Source organism: Ochotona curzoniae, unplaced genomic scaffold (genome assembly GCF_017591425.1).
Source record: "Ochotona curzoniae isolate NIBS_2020 unplaced genomic scaffold, NIBS_Ocur_1.0 contig_2321, whole genome shotgun sequence".
Classification (NCBI taxonomy): Eukaryota; Metazoa; Chordata; class Mammalia; order Lagomorpha; family Ochotonidae; genus Ochotona; species Ochotona curzoniae.
Window position 1 is genome coordinate 22,706,406 of NW_024465421.1, and position 24,838 is coordinate 22,731,243.

Genomic DNA, 24,838 nt, shown 5'->3' on the forward strand with positions numbered 1-24,838 from the left:
CCTTAACTGGCTTCTCCTTCCATCAACATCTCCGCGCAGGATTCATGTGGAAGCGAGAGAAAACAAATGAAAACAAAGAAAAAACCCAGCAATCAGGTGGCACTAGAAGTGATGAAGGTAAAGGAAGAAAGCAAGGGGACAGAAGGCACTGCCCCGCCTTTTGGAGAAGACCCTGCGGACAGTATGACCTGGAGTTGAAGCCTGAGTTGTCGCGGGACAGGCTCCCTCGGTTCCTTTCTCTGTCAACTGGACGGCAAACCAGCGCCGCGGCTGCCCAGAAGGGCGTGTGCCACCTCACTGTCCACGCAGGCCCTCAGGTCTGCTGGGGACTGAGCACCCTGTCCAGTGTAGGGGGGTGGTGGCTTGGAGGCCTTGGGGACCCAGGAGGCTGTCACTATCCACCACTCATCCAGCCACCAATCGGAAGTGCACAACTTTTCTTGTTGGGCACTACCCTCAGAAAAGGCATCGCGCATGGGCAGCTTGGACCCACGAAGAGATGGCAGGCTGACAGCGTGGCAGGATTCCTGACATTTCCTGTCCTGTGCAAGCTGACCTCTTAGATACTTCTGTCTGCAACTCAACTCCTCAAATACACGGGGACTTCCTTGGGCTTTTTTTGGGGGGGAGGGGGACTAGCCCAGTGCCAATGTCCTCGGGTGATATTTATCTGATGAATAAATAGAAACGTGCTAGTGTTGAGGAAACCAGGCAGAGGTGGGTGACACTCCCTGGGGAGAGCCCGTGGGGATAAAGGGCCCCAAGGGCAATGGGCAGGCCACACCTGAGGCCTGCATCCAGAGTCCACACCCATCTGGGCTCCTGCCGAGGGCGTGCCCTAAGCCCTGAGGTGAGGAGTGGGTGGCCCGGCGTGGGCTCCGTTGTCACCGCCTCAGGTTTGGGAATGGGGTCCAGGGCCCTGGTGTTCGCTGGGCTGCACCCTCAGCGGCGCGAGGGCTTGGAATCCCACCTATCACTTCCTGCTTCAATGTCGGCTAAGTTGCTCAGGCCCCCTCTGCCTCAGTTTCCCCATCTGCACACGCTGGCTGTCTGTCCTGAGGGTGGCCTGCATTCCTGCAGAGGCCAAGCCACATCACTGGCAGGCAGTGAGGGAAAGTGGCGGGGCCGACGCTGGCCCCCGGTCTCCCTTCGTCCCACGTCCCCGAGAAGGAAGGAAGCAGGCGGGGACCTGAGGAGCCGCCGAGGCGCAGCCGTTCCGGCGGGGACGGGAGGGCCCGGGCCGGGCGCCGACTCCCGCCTGGGACCCGGTGTGCTACCTCACAGCGCACCGCAGCCGGAAGCCAGGTCCCTGCAGCCGGTCGCCCGTCAGAACAAAAGTGGCGGCCGGGCCCGACGCACTCGCGCCCCGCAAGCCCGGCCCTCGCCCGGTCGCCTGCCGCCCCCCGCCACGCACGGTCGCCGCGCCTTCGGCCCTTCCGCCCCGAGCGCGCTCGGCTCTTTCCGCCGCGGCCGGCGCAGGTGGAGGGGGCGGGGCGGGGGCCGTGCGTGGTGACGCCGCGGGGGGGTGACGCACTGGCGTGCCCCGCCCCCTCCCCCTCCCCGTTCAGGCTCTGGAAAGAGAAGAAAAAAAAACTTTCTTTTTTTTTTTAATTGAGGAATCAACAGCCGCCATCTTGTCGCGGACCCGACCGGGGCTTCGAGCGCGATCTACTCGGCCCCGCCGGTCCCGGGCCCCACAACCGCCCGCGCACCCCGCTCCGCCCGGCCGGCCCGCTCCGCCCGGCCCTCGGCGCCCGCCCCAGCGGCCCCGCTCGCCTCTCGGCTCGGCCTCCCGGAGCCCGGCGGCGGCGGCGGCGGCGGCAGCGGCGGCGGCGGCACGGGGGTGGGGGGGCCGCGGCGGCGGCGGCGACCCCGCTCGGCGCATTGTTTTTTCTCGCGGCGGCGGCGGCGGCGGCGGCGGGCCGCGGGCGGCGAGCCGAGCCCGGAGCCCCCTCGTCGTCGGGCCGCGAGCGAATTCATTAAGTGGGGCGCGGGGGGGGGGGAGAGCGAGGCGGCGGCGCGGCACCATGTTCCCGGGGACTGCCTGAGCCGCCCGGCCGGGCGCCGTCGCTGCCAGCCGGGCCCGGGGGGACGGCCGGGCCGCCCGGGCGCCCCCGCCGCGGAGTGTCGCGCTCGGGAGGCGGGCAGGGGATGAGGGGGCCGCGGCCGGCGGCGGCGGCGGCCGGGGGCGGGCGGTGAGCGCTGCGGGGCGCTGTTGCTGTGGCTGAGATTTGGCCGCCGCCTCCCCCACCCGGCCTGCGCCCTCCTCCCCTCGGCGCCCGCCGGCCCGCCGCGGCCCGCGCTCGCTCCTCGCTCGTTCCTGGCTCGCGGCCGGCCGGGCCCCCGACCCCTCGTACGGGCCGTCCCGGCCCCGCCGCCCGCGCTTGGGGCTGTTTTCGCGAGCTTGTGAAAATGGCCGAGAACTTGCTGGACGGACCGCCCAACCCCAAACGAGCCAAACTCAGCTCGCCCGGCTTCTCGGCGAATGACAGCACAGGTGAGGAGCGGATCGGGGCGGCGGGGGCCGAAGCTCGCCGTCACTGTCCACCCCGAGGGGTTGGGTGAGGGGGGCACGGAGGTGGTCGTGGTCGCGCCGGCCCGGCCCGGGGGCGGCCCCCGGCCGAGGCTGGAAGTTTGTGGGGAGCCCGCCTGTCAGCGGGCGCGAGGGGGCCGCGCCTGCCCGGCCGCCCTGGGCTCCCCGGGTTTGGCTGTTCTGCCCGCGACGCTCGCTCCGGATGAGAGTGGAGCGCAGCGCGGGGTGGTGCGTGGCGGTGCGGGCGGCAGCGGCTCGCGGGACCGGCTGAGGGTTGACCACGGCAGGCCTGGTGCTTGAGGAGGATCGCGGCCCGGAGGCCCCTGGCACGTTTCTCCCTGGGGCGCACCCCTCACCACTCCGATGTGGGAAGACCCTCGCAGCAGCCACCCGCCCTCTTGGGAGTTAGCACGGAGAAGTTTTCTTGGAATGTGCGCCTGAGAAAAATGCTAAGTAGTTGTTTTGAAGACTCGTGTTCTTTCCTTTTTTCCCGGGGCCGAGGGTTGAGGGGAGGATTGGGAAGGAGGAGAGAGTCAACCTTGTCATTCTGTTTTTCGACAACTCCCGGCATAGCGAGATGTCATCTGGGTTGCTGTGTTGCGTTAAACGTGCTTAACTTTCAAAGAAAGTTTGCTGATTTCTGAAATCATATGGGCGGTTCAGTCGACTTTACAGTTTGTGTGACTTTTACAGTGTGGATGTGCAAGAAGTTATGTTCACGTGGGGATTCCAGTTTCTTAAAAAAAAAAAAAAACTGGCAGGATGCTAAGTTACCGGTTAAAACAGCTATTTGGGGGAGCTTCTTGGGGAGTCGTAGAGAGGCAGCGTGGTGTGCTGCTGGTTCAGCGAGTCTGCCTTGGCGGGTGCTGGCGCGTGTGGACGGCTCCTCAGCCTGGAGAACTTGTGCACCGGGAACTGTCGCCGCTGGGCCGCGAGCGTCCCACACAGTCTGGTGGTGGCAGCATCCGAAGATCAGTTTCTAATGAATGGGGCCAAACTGAATTACGCTGCTGCTGTCAGAGCTGTGCAGGACACAATCAGGGCTTCAGCCGGTGGGAATGTTTCTGTGACTGGCCGCTGGTGCTGTGTACTCTTTAAGTACATTGGGAATTTGTGTTGAATGTAATCCCTGGAATCCAGTTGTAGAAGTGGCTTTTAATATTGTAGAAGTGAGAGAAAGGATTTTTAAAAATCTCAAAGAGATTCTTTCTTGCCTAGTTAAAATACGGTTTGTAGTCAGTGAAGCTCCTGAAGTCCATTAATGATACTTTTCTCTTTGTCTTGTGAAAGTTTGAACTTGACAGTAATTTAAAAAGTTGCCTTATTGGAGTGAGGAATATGGAAACTAAGGCAGTTTCCATGTCCTTTGCTTTTGTAGCACAGACCGTTTTTGCTTCATGTTAACTGTGTGAAATACAAGTTCAGCTGGAAAGCCTTTCTGAAATTGATAACTTGGGTGGCTTTGTGGTGCTGCTATTGTTGAATGAAGTTCCTGTGGACTTTTACAAAAGGGAACAAATGAGTAACGTAAGACGGTCCTGCTGTTGACTTTCAGCTGCTTTCAAGACGCAGCCGGAAGGGTTTCTGGTTGGTTGGAGAGCCCCAGTTTGTGCCGCGCACTTTGGCACAACCAAGTCCTATCAGAAAGGGTTTCTCAAAGTAGCCCACTTTCTTTTTTCCTTTCCTTTTCGATGTTGGCCTTTGCATGGGACAGGAGCACTTGAACTTTTCACGTCTGTTTTACGGAATGGGAGGAGTGGAGTAACTGTCCTGTTGCAGCTGGATCCTCAGTTACACATTTGTTACTGTCACATTATTCTGGAGAGTTTATGAGGGAGGGAGGACCACCAAGGGAAGGAGTCCTCACCCAGCACATTAAACAAGGCACAACTTTTGAATAGTTACTAGTCTGGGACATTGAGTAATGAGATGGATGAGATCTTGATGTTTTTAAAGTAGATGGTTAACTACAGATTATTGGCAAAAATTACATTGAAGTGAGGATATTTGATTAGATGGGAGAGACCTAAGAGTAGCACTCTTGAGATTTTCAGCCTTATTTTGATGAGAAGGGTGTGTCTCTGAAGTTTCCGAAAGAAAACTGGGCCAGGTGGTGCAATCATTTGCTGCAATAGAAGGGCTGGTGCTGTGGCACAGCAGGCCAGGTGACAGGCATCCCACAAGAGCATCATTTCAAGTTCAAGTTCCAGCTGCTTTGCTTCCTATCCGGATCCTTGGTAATGTACCTGGGGAAGCAGAGGAAGATGGCCAAAGTGCTTGAGTGCCTGCCACCTACGTGGGAGACCTGGATGGAGCTACTGGCTTGTTTCTGCAGTCTGTCCCAGCCTTGGCTGTTTTGTACATTTGGGGAGTGAATCAGTAGGTGAAAGGTCTCGCCCTGTCTCTAACTCTGCCTTTCAATTAAGTAACTAAATCCTTAAAAAAAAAAATCGAGGGACCTAGAATGGTGGCTGGATTGGCTAATCCTCTCCCTGCAAGTGCTGGCGTCCCATATGGATGCTGGTTTACGTCCTGGCTGCTACACTTCCCTTCCAACTCCCTGCTTATGACCTGGGAAAGAAGTAAAGAACAGCCCAAAGCCTTGGGACCCTGCATCCGTATGGTGGACCCAGAGGAGGCTCCTGGCTTAGGGTAGGCTAAGCTCCAGCCATTGCAGCCATTTAGGGAGTGAGCCAGCAGGTGAAAGATCTTTCTCTCCTTCTCTTTGTAAATCTGTCTTTCCAATAATTAAAAGAAAAATCTTTTTATGAAGGAGGGTGGCTCTGTCCCGTTAAGACCTCAGAGAAAGGAGCAGGAGCCTGAGAAGTCAGAGCAGCGTGTGATGTGGTGTGCATATAAGGACATGGCCTGTGAAGCCCTCCCTGTCATGCAGATGTGTCTGTGGGAGCCACAGTGGCAGAGGAAAAGGTCTGCTGTTGCAGATCTTAGCAGCCCTGGTCCTGGCAGTGTCATGGGAATGTGGATGTGTGCATGCAACTCCCCAGGAAGAACCAGCAGCACCTTTGAGAGTTAGCGCTACTGCCACCGATGACAGATGGTAATCCTGGAGGGGCCACAGACAGGCATGCACCCCACGAGCGCAGGGAATGCAAGAAGGAGCTGAAGGAGCAGCTCTGGAGTACTGCACAGTGGGTGTGGTCGTCGGTCAGTGACATGGTTTCCTTTGGTATCTTTTATATGTTTGACCCTTGTGTTACCAGTATGTATTATTTTTATTTATTTAAAAGTTTTGTTTTACTTTTTTTTTTTTTTTTTCTGAAAGGCCGTGCTACAGAGAGGACAAGTTAAGGAAGAGTTAAACATCTTCCATATGCTGGTTCACTCACTAAATGGCCACAATGAAAAGGGTCGGGCCAGCGCTAAGCCAGGGACCAGGAGCTTCATTCAGGCCTCCCACATGGTGCAGAGGCCCAGGACTTGGGCCACTTTTTGTGCTTTCCCAGGTGCCTTAGTAGGGAGATGGGTCAGAGGAGGAGCTACTGGGGCTTGAACTGATATCCATGTGGGATGCTGGCATTGCAGATGGCAGCTTACCCTGTTATTTCACAATGCTTGTCTCTATTTATTAAAATTCTTGAATGATTTATTAGTTTGAAAAACAGAAAGCTGTCATCTGTCCACTGGTTCATTCTGCAGTTGGCCATAAGAGTTGGGGTTGGCCACACAGGAGTCAGTAGCTCCTTCTGAGTCTTCTACATGGGTCCTGGGGCTCACGTGCTTGTGCCATCCTCCGCTGGTTTCCTAGGCTCATGAGCAGGGAACTGGATTGGAAGTGGAACAGTGGGGACTCAAACTGGCGTCCATATGGGATGCTTGTGCTGCAGGTAGCGGCTTAACTTGCTGTGGCACAAGAAGCTTCTTTACTTAGTATGACCAAATTAGGGTAATCTGTTGGTGTCTTAACTTTGAGGATTCATGATTTCATGGTGTGGGAGAAATACTCAGGCAAGCAATAAACTATTGCAGAGGTGGGGGTGTGGTGTCAGCTTTATTATGACAAAATTTGCTCACAGCAAATACTAGGAAGTCATTAACAATTGCATCCTAAAAATTGAGTGTTGGCGTGTATCATTCTGTGCAGTGTGGGAGCCTCTAAGCAGTTGTGGCATTTTATCAATGTAGCAGAGAAGCAGTTTTAGAAAGTTTGTGGTAAATACGATTCCCAGCCAAATATCCTTTCAACCAACTAATGATCTTGTCTCTGTAGCACTTTATTTATCAGAGTGCTTGTCCCTGAACCAACTTAGTCTAACCCTTACAGCAGTTTGTGAGGTGAGATGGAGAGAGAGGTGATCTCCCCCAAGCCACAACCACCCACATCATGAAAGGAAATACTTTTATACATCTGTTTTGTAAATCTACGTCCATACACATTTCATTCGCTTGTGTGGCTGACTTGACAAGCTCCGATCTCGTCAGTCCATGGGGAGTTGACCCCTGAGAAGGAACAGGACTTCCCACTTCTCTCAGGCTTTGGACTGCTCCTTGCTGCCAGTTGTGTGGCCTCACATTCTCATTTACTGAAGGGGAAAGTTAAGAAATGGTCAGGCTGTTTTACCTCATGGTTAAGTTGTGTCTAAATAGGAGCTAAGAGCCTTCTGGAGACTTAGAGCTGGGTCTTTCCCATGACTTTGCTTTGCTGTGACCTGTTAAAAAAAAGCGAGGACTCCTGAGTATGCAGGAGAGAGACCGGTGCCATCAGCTGCAATGGTAGGTGAAGGTCAGGCACCCTGAGGGCGCCTTCCTGTCGACCTAAGCATTGAGAGGCACTTGCTGTGTGGCCTTCAGCTTTGGTCCTATAGTTCTTAACTTAGCTGAGAGGGATTCCTGCCAGCCTGGAGGCTTAGTGAGTATTCCGTGTAACTGCTCTGTAGTGCCAGTATGATTGTGTGATGAAGTGCACCATTACTTGGGGTATCTCTGTGCTTTATATTTCTGCTTAGTGTGCTTGAAAATAAAATGCTAAAAATGAATTCTCTAGAGTATATGTTCTGACATCGGTGCTGTAATATAGTGGGTTAAGCTTTTTTGCTGCAAGGCTGGCATCCTATATGGACACCAGTTCAAGTTCTAGCCGTTGCACTTCTGATCCAGCTCCCTGTTAATGTGCCCGGGGAAGCTGCAGAAGATGGCCCAAACACTTGAGTCCTTGTACCAGATGGAAGCTCCTGGCTTCAAAGCAGCCTAACTCTAGCCCATGGTAGCCGTTTGGGGAGTAAACCAGCAGATGGGGGATTGCTTCCTCTGTCTTCCATCTCTCTGGAAACCTGCCTTTCAAATAGATAAGTCTTTAAAAAAAAATCTCAGCTGCCTTGTGAGTTCTTAACGATCGGAAGGGGTTGCTATATTAGTGAGGTGCAGCTCACCCTCACCCAGTTCTTGGAGTGCGTTCCTTGAGTCAGAGGGCAAGCTGAGTGGTGCTTCTTACCAAAGGTTCTGTGCTCCCAGGAAGTTGATTGTAGCTGAGGCATTTACTGCTAGCTCCCCCACACCTTCATCTGCTTATGGTGCAGTCACCATTCTGAAACATCATGGAAGTTACCTGAAACAACTGGAAGTTATTTATTTATTAAGATTTATTTTGTTAAAAACTCAATTGCAGAGAGGGAGAGATGGAGCAAGAGAGCTTCCATCTGTTGATTCACTCCCTGCATGGCTGCAGTGGCCTGATCCAGGAGCCGGGAGCTTCCTCCCACTCTCCCCTGTGAGTGGGAGGGACCCAGACCCTCGGGCCAACTTGCTTTCCCCAAACTGTTAGTGAGCAGCTGGATCGGAAGTGGAGCAGCTGGGATACCAAGTGCCACCCGTGTGGGATGCTGCAGTCCTAAGCAGCAGCTTGATACTCTGTGTGTACTGGCCCCAGGAACCCTTTCCATGTAACACAAGGGTTGTCAGACTTCATGTGAAGGGGCAGAGGGTAAGTGCCTGTGTGCCCAGTGTTCTCCGTTTCTATTTGGCTGGCCATATTAGAAACCATAGAAAACATGTGAGTGAATGGGCGTATCTGACCTAGTGCAGCTTGAGTTGGAAGGAGTGGCATCCAGGGAATGTGGCCTGGGACTGCAGTTATGTTACCATGATGTGATACGGAATTGACTTCTTAGTGTTCATGGGAAGTGATGGGCTCCCTGCTGTCCTAGGCTAGACTCTTTGGGGAATTTTTTTTTTTTTTTTGGTAAGGATTTATTTGGGCTGGCTTGATGGCTCAGTTGCCTAATTCTCCCCCTGCAAGTGCTGGCATCCCGTATGGGCATTGGTTCATATCCTGGCTGACCCTCTTCCCACCAAGCTCTCTGCTTGTGGTCTGGCAAAGCAGTAGAGGATGGCCAAAGACTTAGGACCCTGCACTCATGTGGGAGTCCTGAAAAGTGGCTCCTGGCTTCGAATCAGCTCAGCTCTGGCCATTGCAACTATTTGGGATATGAAGAAAGATTCAATGGATGGAGATCTCTCTGTCTCTCCTTTTCTCTATAAATCTGCCTTTCCAATAAAATAAAAGCAGCTGCCTGAAAGATGGGAGCACTTTTCCTTTGCTGGGGCAGTGCCTGTGCATAGTAGTTCCTCAGGCAGTGTTTAAGGGAATGGGTGGTAGAGCCTTTAGTATTTGTGTTGCAAAGCTGCCACAGTTGTAAGATTTTGCTTTTGAGCTTGTTGCCACCAGTCAGATACATTCTTTAAGTTCTACTTTCTGTACCTATGCACTCTGACTCTGATTTGGTCACAAATGTAGCTGGCCTCAGAGTGCCTGGGCCAGAACATTTTTGAAGCAGGTTGTGTCTGAGCCTCAGTTTCCTCGCTTATATAATGGAGAGAGCAGTTCCCATCACAGAATGCTGGGAGTGGGCAGATGCGCATGGGGGTGAGCTGTCTGTAGGTTTTAGGCTTTAGGGGAAACGGGTGTGTTTTGCCCACAGTGCTAGACTTGATTGCTCAGTAACTGTGCTTGACCAGAGGCCCAGCATTGGACACAGAGCCAGGGACTCTAATCAGTTTCTCCATTCTCAGGTTTGTGTGTGTATTTATGTGAACGAGGTAATTAGCAAATTCTAAAATACAAAAATGTAAGTGGCATGAATTGTGAAAAATCTTTGATAATTTGAAAGATAGTTCATGGCTGTTTAAGCAGCAGGTGACTGAATATTTGATTGTTTCTGTCCTATGTCTAATGCACTTGAGCTTGAGGTTCCCATGAGGCAGCAGCAGTGCACAAAGGATTCTGGTAGACACCTTTGAGAATTGTGTTGACAAAACTTAGAGGCAAAACTTGAGAGGGCAGTCTGAGGAGGACTGAATTTACACTCCTGTTTCCTGAGGATTACTGTGTGTAGCAGCTCAGGGCTGGGTTTGTGGGTCACATACCCCCAAAGCAGCCCTGGAAGGGTGCGAAGGGACCCTGGGCTGAGAGAAACGCTCTCGGTCATGCACAGTTGGGTCTCGCTGCTCTGCACCTCCTCACCTCTTGAAGAGCTAGAGTCTAGCTAGGTGGCAGTGGAACCTCTCAGCTTCTGCACTCCCTGGGCTGTTGACGAAGAACCCTGACTGGGTCCCTGAATGTTACGGCCTGTGACAACTTCTGGCTATCCACTGTCTCTTGGATGCTCTGGCACTCCTGGCCGTGCCCTCTAATTTGGGGATATGTGCCTGGCATTTCCTTCTGCCCTCCCTGAAGCTTTTTCCCTGGTCATTCCTCTTTAGAGTGTGGACTCTGGGCTGGCATGAGGTCCTCAGCTCATTCTTCACTTGGGGAAAGGGGGTTGCCCTTCCCAACTCAGAGCTGTCACACGGCAGCGAGCTGTTGTGCCACTACTTGCTGCTTGAGAGGAGTTTTCCATACTCCACCCTCTGTGAGGAGCCACGTGTCAGGCCCTGGGAGCACCCTTCCTGCAGTGGTCAGCTGCGTGCCACGGGGCATTTCACACCTGGAGAAGGAGTGTGATATACAAAAAGTGAACAAACAACTCAATTTTTCTTTTCTCTCTTCTCTTTTCTTTTTTCTTTTTTTCTTTTGTTTTATTTCATTTTGTTTCGTTTTGTTTTAAAGTTCTCAGGCAGTGGGCCCAGCATGGTGGCCTAGCAGCTGAAGTCCTCTCCTTGCACACACCAGGATCCATATGGTGCCAGTTCCAATCCCCGTGGCCCTGCTTCCCATCCAACTTCTTGCTTGTAGACTGGGAAGGTGGTCAAGGATGGACCAAGGCCTTGAGACCCTGCACCCACGTGGGAGACCCAGTGGAGACCCTGGCTTCAGATTGACACAGCACCAGCTGTTGTGGTCACTTGGGGAGTGAATCATATCTGACAGAACATCTTTCTGTCTCTCCTCCTCTCTGTATATCTGACTTTCCAATTAAAAAGTTCATGATTGTCTTTGGAAAATCACCTTTGGGGTATTTTCTGTTTCTAAACGTAGAAAATAAGAATAAATTTGAGCTCTATGTCTAAAAAGTTGAATTTCTTTTTAAACTTACCCTTCAGGAAGACTTGGATATCATCCTGTGTGGTTTTCACCGGTGTTTCATTTCCTTTAATCAAAAAAAATGTTTAGTTGAACCATTGCTAAGAATAGAAAGATCTAAATGGTGCAAATAATTCTGCTTGATTAAATCTGACTTTCCCAATTCTGGGTGATTCGTTTGCTGCTATTGGAAATGTCTTCATGTGCTTGAGCCTTGCTGTGTGCCTAAGGTGTCTTTTCTAGCTGTGCTCGTGTCGTCTTCCGTAAGCAGAGAAGGGCTGCCTGACAGGGCTTCACAAGTCTGTCATAAAGCCAGTGCTTTTCATAGTTCAGAAATACTCCTTTTTCCCTCAAGTGTTTTGAAAATTTTAATCTAAACTGTACCATCTATTCACATTTTAACTTGATAGAATAACCAGTGAAATGACAAGAAAAATAGGCTACTGTACTTGGGAGTCTTTGGGGAAGCCTTGTGCAACATTTGAATAGCGCCGACTCTGGCATTTGGTTACAAACTGATAGCACTCAGGAACTATCAAAGTCTACCAATTAATTAGGTACAGTTAGGAAGTAGAAGAGCTTGTCCCAATTCCTTTGGATTAAAATATTTTTTAAAGGCTTATTTTATTTTTATTGGAAAATCAGATATACGGAGAGGAGGAGAGACAGAGAGGAAGATTTACCACCCATTGATTCACTCCCCAAGTGGCCGCAATGGCTGGAACTGCACTAATCTGAAGCCAGGAGCCAGGAGCCTCCTCTGGGTCTTCCATGTGGCTGCAGGGTCCCAAGGCTTTGGGCCATCCTCAACTGCTTCCCCAGGTCACAAGCTGGGAGCCGGATGGGAAGTAGAACAGCCGGGACATGAACCAGTGCCCATATGGGATCCTGGCATGTACAAGGCGAGAACCTTAGCCACTAGGCTACTGAGCCAGGCCTAAATTAAAATATTTTTGAGTATTTGTCACCTGATTAAAAGTAGAACTTTCTAAGCATGACTCTGAATTGAAGGAAATTTCAGGGCTTTTTATTCTACGACCCGCTGTGTGTGCTGTGGAGGTGGCCCTGGCTTCAGCTCAGGATGGACACAGATCCCGGCTCCCAGTTCCTCAGCACTGTGACTCGGTGCAGTCACTGGGTGACAGGTGTGTGTGTGAGAGCGAGAGCAAGCGAAGAGCTCGCTACGAGGGATCCTTACTATCTCTGCTCACTTAGATTAACTTCGAATATTGCTCTGCTGTGCTGCTTGGCATTTCGCAGGTTAAAGCAGCTGTATTTAATTGTATAGAAAAAAATATTAGACATCACCCACCTCTGTAGCTGGTGAGGACTTGGCTGATGTAATGAGAGATCTAACTCAGAACCAGATCCTCAGGAAAGGAGAGCAGCTGCCCCTGCTAGTGCTAGGGCTGGTGAAGTTTCAGCTGCACTTTGTGATAGAATGGATGTGGAGCTGAGGAAGATGAGGTGCTAGGTTGACTTCACTTGACTCATGCTTCACTTAACTGATCTTTGTAGGGAAATTGAACACCAGTTCAATGGAGCTGGTTTTCTAGTTATTGCTCTGGAGTAATGGCTTGATTAAATACTCATGGGGTTTCTGTATGGCTTTGGTAGGCTAGGACTTAGAGAAAAGAGAACGCGAGTACAGAGAAATTATAAAAGTAGCATTTCTGTGTCATCAGAAGGCAGGAATTAGGGAAATGGTTGTGGGATTGTTGCCTAGTGCAGCAGTAAGAGTTGATTGGTTGAAAGAAACACAAGTGCAATGCTAATTTCTTCTCTGTTTCAGCTATGTTGAGCTTGAAAGGGGCCAATTCAGCTTTATGCTGTACTGTGAGAATTATCTCTTCTTACATATTCTGTAGTAGGAAATTCTTTTGGCGAAGGCTACTAATTTTCTGTTCTCCTAGATATTTTAGGTGTGATGACTTAAGTTTTTGGCCAGTAAAAATTGACCCATGGTAGACAAAAATAAAACTGCTGGTTTGTGCATCTGTTAAATCTTATTTGCATATTTAGTTATAATAGCCTTTATTGAAATAAGATATGTAGTACCAGCAGGTTTTCTGTATGGCTTTGCTTGTTGCTCTGCTGTTGGTATCAGGTTGGTTTGGAGAACACAGCTTGTCCTGTGAATTGGACTTCTCTTTAAAAATCTGTGGGGACTGTTCGTTACCTCAAGAGAATTTAGTGTTTTAGCTCTCAATTTACGACTTTCTCAGGCTTTGAAAGTTTAAAGAAAACTGAATTTTCTCTCTACAATAAGAGTGGATTCAGACATTTTCTGTATCTGAGTTGGGAGTGTTCTTGTGATTATCCGTAGGTTGGTGCTGTTCACCGAGCCTTCTGTGACGATGGCATGTTTTGTGTCTGCATTGCCTAGCATTGAGACAACTGGTTGTGTATGGTATTAGATGATTGAGATGTGGCTACTGTATCTGGGAATGCATTCTTAAATTTTTAAAAAGCCACATATGGCTAGTGAGTGGTGAGAGCTTTTAAAAGTAATGCCTGGGCCCGGCGCGGTGGCGCAAGTGGTTAAAGGTCCTCGCCTTGCACGCCCGGGATCCCATATGGGCGCCGGTTCTAATCCTGGCAGCCCCGCTTCCCTTCCAGCTCCCGGCCTGTGGCCTGGGAAAGCAGTCGAGGACGGCCCAAAGCTTTGGGAACCTGCACCCGCGTGGGAGACCCGGAAGAGGCTCCTGGCTTCGGATTGGCATAGTATCGGCCCGTTGCACTCACTTGGGGAGTGAATCATCGGATGGAAGATCTTCCTCTCTGTCTCTCCTTCTCCTCTCTGTATATCCGCCTTTCCAATGAAAAAATAATAAAAATAAATCTTTAAAAAAAAAAGTAATGCCTTTTTCTTTCCTTTTTCAAGATTTGTTTTCTTATTTTGAAAGGCACAGTGACAGAGATCTGCTGTTCGTTGGTTCCCTTACCCCACATGTGGCTGCGACAGCTGAAACTGGGGCATTCTGAAGCCAGGAGCTTCTTGTGAGTGCAGGAGGGTCCAAGCATCTGGGCTATCCTCTGCTGCTTTCCAAGGCACATTAACAGGGAGCTCTGTGGGAAGTGGAGCAGCCAGGACTCGGAACCGCCACTCACATGATATGCTAATGGCTTTACTTATTATGCCACAGAGGCTGCCCCTTTTTCAATAAGTCTCAATTCTACCCTTTTGCTGTTTGATTCAGCAAATGCTTAAATGCATATTGCATGTAGCGTACTCTGGCTGCTCCTGTAGGAATGAGAGTTGAGTGGGCTGTGAGAAGAGGTTCCTTCCAGCGTTTGTAACCCTGCTTCAGGCCAGGTGGTCAGGAGACTTGTGAGAGAGGGCTGTGGTGTCTTATTCTGGGTGAGAGAGGAGCTGGCCTGGGTGAAGGCTGTGTGAGGTCAGTCACCCTTTTAAACGGTGTAACACTTTACAAAAATCTCATCCTGTCTGGGAAAGCTAGTTTTGGATTGTTTTTCCCCCCAGGATTTGAAATCAGTTTTGTCCAGAGTGTGTTTTTCCATTCAGGCCCAAATCCAGTGTGTGTTAACGCCTGTCTTCCCTCCTGCATCCCCTTTTTGGGAGAAGGGCCCTTTGAAAAGCAGCATACAAATTTCAGCTGTGACAGTGTCCTTGACCTGCACTTTAAGATGCCCCACCCCACAGCCAGTACCATCTCCCTCCCCCGACTTCAGTGGCCCAAGAGATTGGGTCCCTACCACTCATGTGGGAGGACTGTGTTGGGTTCCTGCCTTCAGCAGTTGCAGCAGCTCCGACTGTGGTGGACATTTGGGGAATAAAGCAGTAGATGGGAACCCTTTGTCTCTCTGCCTCACAAAAAAGAATTTGAGGATTATAACTAGTGTACTTATTTAAAGTGTTAGGAAATTTTTGTTCAAGTGTAAGAATTTTCCTCAAAAGTTTTTTTTTTTTTTAACTTTCTTTTGAATAGATGATATGATCATACAGTTCAGAGTTTCAGAAAATTAAAAAAATGAATACTTGGTGAGAAATTTCCTTCTTCATTTTTAGTCATCCACTCCCCTCCTAATAGGCCACCAGTGTTAGCCGTTTCTCGTGTATCAATGAAAGGTACACTGTGCGTTAGCCAGGCAAATACGGTCTCTTACTTTTGTGAAATGATTTTTAAGATTTTTTTTTCTAATCTTTTATTGATTTATTTGGAAGATAGAAATCTTTCTGCTGATTCACTCTCAAATGAGTGCAGAAACCAGTGCTAGGTGCCCAGAGTCCAGTCCAGGCCCCTTCCAGGGTGGTAGCCGTGTGCTTCAGCATCACTCAGCCTTCTGGAGTGTGTGGGTGAGGAACTTCACACCATGGCACAGCAGGTTGGGTCACTGCGGTGGCACTGACGTCCCTGTGTGTACCGGTTAGTGTTCTGCTCCATGCTGATGAGCCAGGTAAGGCATCTGAGGACAGCCCAAGTGCTTGGGCCCCTTTGACCCATTTGAGAGACCTGGATGAAACTCGTGGGTTTGGCTGGTCCAGCCCTGGCTGGTGTGGGCATTTTGGGGTATAAACGGTGGATGGAAGATACCTATCTTTCCTCTCTCTGGCTCTGCATTTCAAATTTTAAAAAAATAATCATCTTTTTTGAGGTGTGTTTTACTAGGCAACTGAATGAATTACTGAGCTGAGACTCCCACCCAGGCACTCAGTAGTGTGATGCAAAGTCCCAAGTGGTGATTGAGCCGCTGTAGTAGATGCGTGTCTCTCACTTTTTTTTTAAAACTTATTTAGATATGTTCTGTGTTTTGGCTGCTGAAAATGTTCAGTTCAAAGAGCACTTCGGTTTTTTTTTTTTTTAATATTTATTTTACTTTTATTGGAAAGGCAGATACACAGAGAGGAGAGACAGAGAGGAAGATCTTCCGTCAGATGATTCACTCCCCAAGTGAGTGCAACGGCTGATGCTATGCCGATCCAAAGCCAGGAGCCTCTTCCGGGTCTCCCACGCGGGTGCAGGTTCCCAAAGCTTTGGGCCGTCCTGGACTGCTTTCCCAGGTCACAGGCAGGGAGCTGGATGGGAAGTGGGGCCGCTGGGATTAGAACCGGCACCCATATGGGATCCCGGTGCAAGGCGAGGACCTTAACCACTGCACCACTGTGCCGGGCCCAGCACTTCATTTTAAAAGTCTACTTTTAATGGTAAAATCTTTTTTTTTTAAAAGATTTATTTATTTATTGGAAAGTCAAATATACAGAGAGGAGGAGAGACAGAGAGGAAGATCTTCCGTCCGATGATTCACTCCCCAAGTGAGCGCAAGGGCTGATGCTATGCTGATCTGAAGCCAGGATACAGGAACTTCTTCCAGGTCTCCCACACGGGTGCAGGGTCCCAAAGCTTTTCCAGGCTACAAGCAGGGAGCTGGATGGGAAATGGAGCTGCCAGGATTAGAACCGGCGCCCATATGGGACCCTGGTGCGTTCAAGGTGAGGACTTTAGCCACAAGACCATGCCACCAGCCCGGTAAAATCTTTTGTTGCTAAAGCTACGTAAGTAACAAATGGTTTTAGTAGTTTTCATTGTACTAGAGGAATAGGAAAAATTTAAGTTCTAGAGAATTGATTGCATGTCACCTTGAATAGTAAGGGTCTTGTTGTCAAATACGTACTGTGGTACTGACATTGTGGTGTGGAAGATGAAGCTGCCATGTGCAATGCCCGTGTCATGTCAGCATGGTGCAGGTTCTGACTCTTGTCCCTTCCTCAATGTGCACTCTGGGAGACAGCAGATGGTGGCTCAAGTGCAGGGGTTAGCACCAGGTGAGAGACTGGGTTGAGTTTTGAGCTCCTGGATTCAGTTTGGTTCAGTCCTGGCTGTTGTGCATTTGGGAGTGAACAAGTAGATGGAAGATTTCTGTTTACTCCCTTCCCTTGTCTCAACACACCTATCATGCTAGTCTTTAAAAAAAACATTTTTTTAAAATGATTATGCACCCACGTTTCTGTTTATACTTGAGTTCCTGGAAACGAATGTTAAAACTTCTACGTTTGACTATCTAACTTACTAATACTCAGATGGCTGTGACTTAACCTGCGCCAAGCAGATCAGGTAAACGTCAGTGTCTTGCTTGGTAGAGTGTTGAAGAACCCTGGCATTCACTCATGTGTCGGTTACTCCGTGGCGCGTTTTTTCATGGTACTGTAATTTGTTGTTGATGTTGCTGCTGGTGCTGCTGCTGTTCTAACTCATACCAGTTGTTGACCTTGTTTCATGGCTTCGCAATTATGGAAATGAATAGTGATGGAGTACTGGGGTCTATCTGTATATGATAGATGTGGGGGTATAATGGAACGTGCATCTCTGCTTCCAGACAAAGGTGGACTCCCAATGAAACTGTTGGACATGTGTAGACAATGGGATGCTGGACTGTCTGACATTGTTTGAACCAACAGTGTGGGGGTACACATAAATAAGAGACTGATAGAATTATGATTCCTTACGAAGGACTGTACCATTAAAATGGGGAAAATCTGTCGAGGTGGAAGTTTGAGGGGAATCCCAGCCTACAAAAAATTGTACCACATAACTCAAAATTCAAAATAAAAATATATTAAAAGAATACTGACATGAACCCCAGATCTTAATTAATTAATTAATCTAGAGAATTACAAATCCTTTAAAAAGAAAGTTTTAAGTCAGTGAGTCTTTGTCAGAGGATTGGTAGATTCCTGTCATTGTAAGTCTGGGAAAGGGAGGGCTGGCTGTCTCAGAATCCAGGAGCAGGTGTCACAGTGGAGAACAGGATGGTCATTGGCTCCTTTTTAGGCGTGCAAAGATGTGTGCTAATGTGTGTATAGGTGATTTCTGGAGACTATTTTAAAACAACTTTTTTAAAAAAATATTTATTGGGCCCAGCGCGATGGCGCAAGTGGTTAAGCTCCTCGCCTTGCACGCCCGGGATCCCATATGGGCGCTGGTTCTATCCCGGCAGCCCCGCTTCCCACCCAGCTCCCTGCCTGTGGCCTGGGAAAGCAGTCAAGGACGGCCCAAAGCTTTGGGACCCTGCACCCGCATGGGAGACCTGGAAGAGGCTCCTGGCTTCGGATCGGCATAGCATCGGCCGTTGTGCTCACTTGGGGAGTGAATCATCGGACGGAAGATCTTCCTCTCTGTCTCTCCTCCTCTCTGTATATCCACCTTTCCAATAAAAATGAATAAATATTTTATTGTTTTCATTCTTTTTAATGGCCGAGTTGTATTTCATAGAGTGATATACTATTCTTTAAACTAGTATTGGGCCTGACGTGGTAGCCTAGTGGCTAAAAGTCCTTGCCTCGCACATGCCAGGATCCCATATGGGCGACAGTTTTAATCCCGGCGGCCTGCTCTACTTCCCATCCAGCTCCCTGCTTGTGGCCTGGGGAAGCAGTCAAGGACGGCCCAAAGCCTTGGGACCCTGCACCCACATGGGAGATCCAGAAGAAGCTCCAGGCTCCTGGCTTCAGATCAGCTCAGCACTGGCCATTACAGCCACTTGGGGAGTGAATCAGTGGAGAGACAGTCTTTTTCTCTGTCTCTCCTGCTCTCTGTATATCTGACTTTGCAAATAAATAAATAGCAGTAAACTAGCATTGAAATCATGTTAGATTTATTCTCAAGCTGCAAATGCTCCTACTGCAAACTGGAGTACTTAGTTCTGAAGTAATCACCTGAGCCTTAACATCCCTAGTAAGGAAGAAAGCCTTTTAAAACATGGATATTGGGACTGGCTGATCCTTCACCTCCAAGTACTAGGATCTGATATTGGTACTGGTTCAAGTTCCAACTGCTCCACTTCTCATTTAGCTTCCTGCTTATGGCCTGGGAAAACAGTGGAGGATGGCCTAAAGCCTTGGGTTCCTGCCTTTGCATGGGAGACCCAAAAGAAGCTCCTCGCTCCTGGCTTTAGATGGGCTCAGCTCTGGCCATTGCAGCCATTTGGAGACTGAGCCAGCAGGTGGAAGATTTCTCTCTCTCTCTTTTTAATTTTTATTTTTGATGATGTTTACATATTTGATCAGGGTGAGAAGGGTCAATGGTCAGGTGGGCAAGACCATTGTTTACACATTTTCATTTTCTTCTTCCTGTATCTGGGGGAGGGAAATACAGTGGGAGAGACCATACCCAGTTTCCTCAGTACCCAGGGTCCCCGTTGTGGAGCATTTTCTGAGGGTTCTGCTCAAGTGGTTTCTATAGTTCTGAGATGCTGTTGATATCACCGTTCCAAGGATGAGAAAATCCTCCCAAGGTCGGTTGGCTAACATAGTCCACCTCAGAGTCTCCTTTTGCCCAGAAGTTTGCTGTCAGGTTTCACTGGGGTAGTTGATCAATTTGTTCTGCCCTCTTCCTCTGCAAACCAGTGGGTGCTGCTGCCCAGCCCAACCCTGCCCACCACACACTCGGCCCTCATGTACACACCAGGGGATGCTGCGGCCCAGTCAGAGTGCCCCCAATACCCCCACTGAACTGGCCCCCACCTCTGGTTCCTCTGCTTACCTGCTTGTGCAGTGGACTGGTCTGGTCTGTCTCACATCCCATTCAGCTCTCATACACATCATTGGACATTCAACCTAACCGACTCTAGCTTCCAGTCCATACTCATACCAGCAGATGCCACCACCTGTCCAGCCAGTCTTGATTCTCATGCTCACCAATGGGAGTTGCAGGCCATCAGAGAGGTACCATAGCCAACCCATTGGACCCACTCCCTATCCTGGATCTTGCACTCTCCAGGTGGTTCTGCAGTCTTACTTGACAGGACTTGCCCCCAGTCCCATTTTTGCCAGCTGATGCTACAGCAATGCCCAACCTGCCTGACTTTACTCTGGCTCATACCTGTACCCATGGATACAACCTATTAGCCCAGCCTGGCTCTACCCCAACCCAGTTCATATATAGGGAACAGCCCTACCTAGCCTGGTCTGCCCCCAGTCCCAGCTCTCACACTCACCAGCAGGAGTTTTGGTCCAGCAGAGGGTTCCCCACTACTTCCCTACTGGGCTCACACACCTCCCCCATTGCTCCCAATCTCAATCTTGGTGTGTGCTGGTGAGTGCTGCGGCCCAGTCTGGTGTGACCTGTCTCGTCTCGGCATTTGCCGTCAGGTGCTGTAGCCTGGCCCAGCATGCCTGCCTCCATTCCCTGCTTGAGCTGGCTGGTGCTGCTGCCCAGACCAGCACACTCAGCCTCCAGTTTGGACCCTATTGTCAAGTGGCGGGTGATGTGGACAGACCCAGCCTGCATCTCATCCTGGTTCTCCTCCGGTCTGCCAATGGGTGTTATGGATTGGCCCAGCCTGGCCCACCCCCAGACCTGAACTGCAGATATGTTGGCAGGTAATGTAACCTGGTCTGGTCTGGGCTGCTCCTTGCCTTGGTTCTTACACTCACTTGCAGGGACTGCACCCTGACAAAGGAGTTCCCCAAGCTCCTGTGTTGGGTCTCCTCTCAATGGCAGATCTCGTGTACCTGGTGTATCCTTGGCCCAGGATGTCTTTGTTCACTTCCTGTCCTGGCAGGAACAGTAGCTTTGCCCAGCTGGGTCACACCCTATTAGTTCCTAATATGGGGTGTCAACAGACCGGCCATACCTAGTCCACGCCCTGATACAGTTTTCATGTGGCCCCAGTGGGAGCCGTAACCTAGCCCAGCCTGTCCTACATCCGCTCTGGCTCTCATGAGCACCAGTAGGTGATAGTCCAGCCCAGTCAGATGCACCCCAGATCCATGTCGAGGGACATTGCAGCCATATCCAGTCCAAACCTCCACCCCCATTCTGGGCTCTTGTGCTCATTAGTGGAAACCACAACCTAGCCAGGGTATCCCCTTAGCTTCCCAACCAGGCCTGTTCCCAGCTCTAGATCTTACCAGTGGTTGCTCTGACCCAGCTAAGCATAGCCCATTCCATCTTGACCTTTGCCATCAGATGCTGCAGCCTGGCCTGACCTGGCCTGTTCTCAGTCCCAACTCTTGCATGCCCCATGTTCCAGCCTGGCTCCTGCACTTGCCAATGATCTAAGGTTGTCCTGGCCTTGCTCAGAATACCCTCTTCCAAAATCAACCCACACATTTTCCAACAGTGGAGCTACCTTGCCGGGTCTGGCCAGCATCCAGGCCTGAGTCACATGCTCACCAGAGGGAGCTATGGCCCACCAGGGGAGTTTGCCAAGTTCCCCCAGCAGACCCGATCCAAGACCCAGATCTTGCATGTGCCAGTGGGTGCTAGGCTCTTACTGGTCACAGACTACCCCCTCCATCTTAGCCTATGTATGAACGGTAGATGTTGTGGCCTGGGCCAACCTAGTCTGTACCCAGCCCTAGTGCCCACGTGTAGCAGAGGCTCCATGGTCATGCCGAACTCAGCCTGTCATCAGCTCAGCTGCAAAGCAAATCAAGCAAATCAGCTGAATTTGCAGATCACAGATGTGCATCCACACCCTCCCACAGAACCTACCCCAGCCCAGTTCTCTCACATGCTGGGTAGTGCCAACATTGATCGTCCCTGTTCGACTCTCTCTGGTGGATACTGTAATCTAGCTCTGCTAAGTAGGCCCCCAGCGCAAGCCTTAGTGGCACCAGTGAGTGAAATTCGGCATTGGTTGATCCTAACTACCACAGCTTTGATCTTCCACAAGGACTGGTGCTTCAGTCTAACCCTTAAAGTTCCTCGTGTTCTTCACTCAAGATCACACCACTGGGTGGCCCAAGGGCCTTGCCCAGCACCATTGGCACATGACCACCAGACCCAAGTCCCCCCACCTGGAACCCAGCCCCCTGGGGCTAGCCAGCCCCTTCAGTGCTGAACACCTGGCAGGCCAATGGGCCCGAGCCTCCAAACCTGAGCCCTGCTACCCAGAACTCAGCCCCTGGGACTAGCTGACCTCTCCAGCTCTGGAACTGATATTTGTTAAGTCTGCTTTTATGTTCCCCTTTCTCTTCTTTTGCAGGCTCTCTGCTTGCTGGTACTTAGGGCATAACCTGTTGAAGGTCTGGGTACCTGGGGTCTAGTATTGGCTTTTGCAGAGTTGGAACCTAACATGCCTTGGAGCCTCATGTGCCTTCTCCAAAACTGTTCTCAGCAGGATGGTTTTCCTTCTCGAGCCTTGTATAGTATTGGAAGCAGCTCAAGACTGCACCTTTCGGGGTCCTTGTGCCCTTTTGGCCACAGTGACAGGCATTGAACCCTTTCTGCTGTCACTGTCTCATACAACTGGGGTAACATTTAATGGCTACCAGGTCATTTGCTGTTGGTCTGGTGGCCTACTGCTGTGATAGCCACCGGACTTCTGGATGCTCCCGATGAAAGTAGGAGGCTGACTGTGTGTCCAGGGCTCAAGGGCTGTAGTACCCAGTATTAGAGGGCTGTGAGTCAGGACCTTGTTGGGTTTTCTGAGTGGAAGGGAAATAGCAAACATTCAGTGAAGCAAGATTTCTTGATACGTAACAGTTACCATGTAGTGCATTTGAGAATGAAAAAATAAAGTGCTAAAATTTTAATTATACAAGGTAGATTTTTACCTCTACCAGATAGATTTGTTATACAAAAGATCATATGAATGAAGTATGTTTTCATATCGTGCAGTTCCCCCTAGGTTCACATTATGGTTTCTGAGTTTGTGTGTGTGTTTCATTAGTTTTGTTTAATATTCTCACTTGATTTCCTTTCCTAAACTTCAGACAGTGTAATAGTTCTTGGGTTTTTATGTCCAGGTGTAGATGGGTCCTTCTGTGGCATGAATATTTACATCATAATATGCTTAGAAATTTGGGGTTAGAGGCTCTTGCTGTGGCAGATAAAGCTGCTGCTTGAGCATCACATCCCGTGTCCCATAGGCATGCTGCTTCTGTCTAATGCAGCTGAGGAGGGCAGAAGCTTGGAGCAGGAGGGAGAGGTTTCCCATCCTCTAGTTCACTTCTCAAATGTCTGCAGCAGCCAGAGCTAGGATGATCCAAAGCCAAAAGCCAGGAGCTTCCTCTGTTTCTCCTGTGTGGGTGCAAGGACCCAGGAACTTGGGAACAAAGCTGGTAGGGAGTGGGCCAGCCAACACTCTACCAGTGTCCTCATGGGATGCTGGCGTTGCACTGCCTTTAATCACTATGCCACAGTGTTGGCCCCTATAAATCTTTTTTTTTTAAAGGAAAAGAAATGTGGGATTGATAAATTAGGCTATCGTACAACTGTCAAAATTGGGGCTGGCTCAACACAATAGTCTAGTGGCTGAAATCCTCACCTTGTGTGTGCTGGGATCCCATATGGGCATCGGTTTGTGTTGTGGCAGGCCCACTTCCCATCCAGCTCCCTGCATGTGGCCTGGGAAAGCAGCAGAGGAAGCCCAGGGCCTTGGGACCCTGCACCCACGTGGAAGACCTGGAAGAAGCTTCTGGCTCCTGGCTTCGGATCAGCTCAGATACAGCCATTGTGCTACTTGGGGAGTGAAACAGCAGCGGACGGATCTTTCTGTCTTTCCTTCTCTCTGTAAATCTGACTTTCCAGTAAATAACTGTATAAGTAAATCTTAAAAAAGACTCAAAATTGCACTTTTTGTGTTTGCTACAGAATAGGAATTGGGCTTTGTTTTTCTGACCTGTGCTGTGCTTTGTATGATTGGCATTTAAGATGAAACTTGTTGATGATCTTGCCGAGAAGTCCATTCTTAACTTGAGAGAGTCTGGGTGTGGGGGGTCCTCCTGGATCTAGTGCAGGCCTGCTGTCTTGGAGATACAGTAGGAATCCTGCACCTGCCGGGCTGCCTGCCGTCCTGTGCTTGCTGCCTTTGTGTGCATCGTGCTTTTTTTTTTTTTTAAGATTTATTTATTTTTAAATAATAAAAAAGTCAGATATACAGAGAGGAGGAGAAACAGAGAGGAAGATCTTCCATCCGATGATTTACTCCCCAAGTGAGCACAACGGCCGATGCTATGCTGTTCTGAAGCCAGGATCCAGGAACTTCTTCCAGGTCTCCCAATTGGCTGCAAGGTCCCAAGGCTTTAGGCCGTCCTCGACTGCTTTCCCAGGCCACAGGCAGGGAGCTGGATGGGAAGCGGGTCTGCCAGGATTAGAACCGGTGTCCATATGGGATCCCGGAGTGTTCAAGGTGAGGACTTCAGCCGCTAGGCCACACTGCTGGGCCCGCATTGTGCTTTTCTCAGCATTCCTTCCCTCTGTGGTTCTACCTAGAGTTGTCCTTTGTTTAAAAGCTTTGCTACTTGCATTCATTCCTTATTCCTGCTGGCTATAAAATGTGATCTCTGTTAATTTTAGTTTTTCTCAATTGGATTATAATCCTCTGGGGAGGTAGGCTTTTTTTTTTTTTTAAATTTGAGAGGCTGAGTCACACAGAGAAAAAGAAAATCTTTCATCTGCTGGTTCACTCCCCAGATGGCCACAGCAGCCAAGCTGGGTGTGTCTGAAGTCAGGAGTTGGAAGCTTCTTCTGCGTCCCTCAGGTAGATGTAGGGGCTCAAGACCTTGGGCCATCTTCCATGGCCTTCCCAGCCCATAGGCAGGAAGCTGAATGGGAATGTGGAATGGCTGAGACACAAACCAGTGTCCACGTGGGATCCTGGTGCTTGGAGGTGGAGGATTAGCCAATTGAGCCATCATACTGGGCCCAAAGTCTGAATTTTAGTCTAGTCTCAAATAATGCAGTCATTTTCTCTCACAAATAGCAGCAATACGACAAAGTAGTGGCAGCTTGCTTCTGGGGACAGGGGAGGTTTGGGGTCAGCCCCTCAGCAGGCCAGCCCCAGCACGTCAGCTCTTAGCTGGTTGATGTTGGGGGAGGGGACCTACTTTTCACTCAGTGAGAGATCCCTGTTAGGGTAGG

The 24,838-nt window shown here is 50.0% G+C and overlaps 1 protein-coding gene across 2 annotated transcripts in view; it reads left to right on the plus strand.

Annotated features, from left to right (window-relative positions):
- The first annotated feature begins 2,209 nt into the window (after nt 1-2,209).
- Nucleotides 2,210-24,838, plus strand: part of LOC121151715 (CREB binding protein) — a 139,371-nt gene continuing 116,742 nt past the window's right edge. For both annotated transcript variants that reach the window (XM_040973442.1, XM_040973443.1), the window contains exon 1: nt 2,210-2,497. In XM_040973442.1, coding sequence (XP_040829376.1) covers nt 2,413-2,497 — 85 coding nt within the window. In that variant the 5' untranslated portion in view covers nt 2,210-2,412. The remainder of the gene's footprint in view (nt 2,498-24,838) is intronic.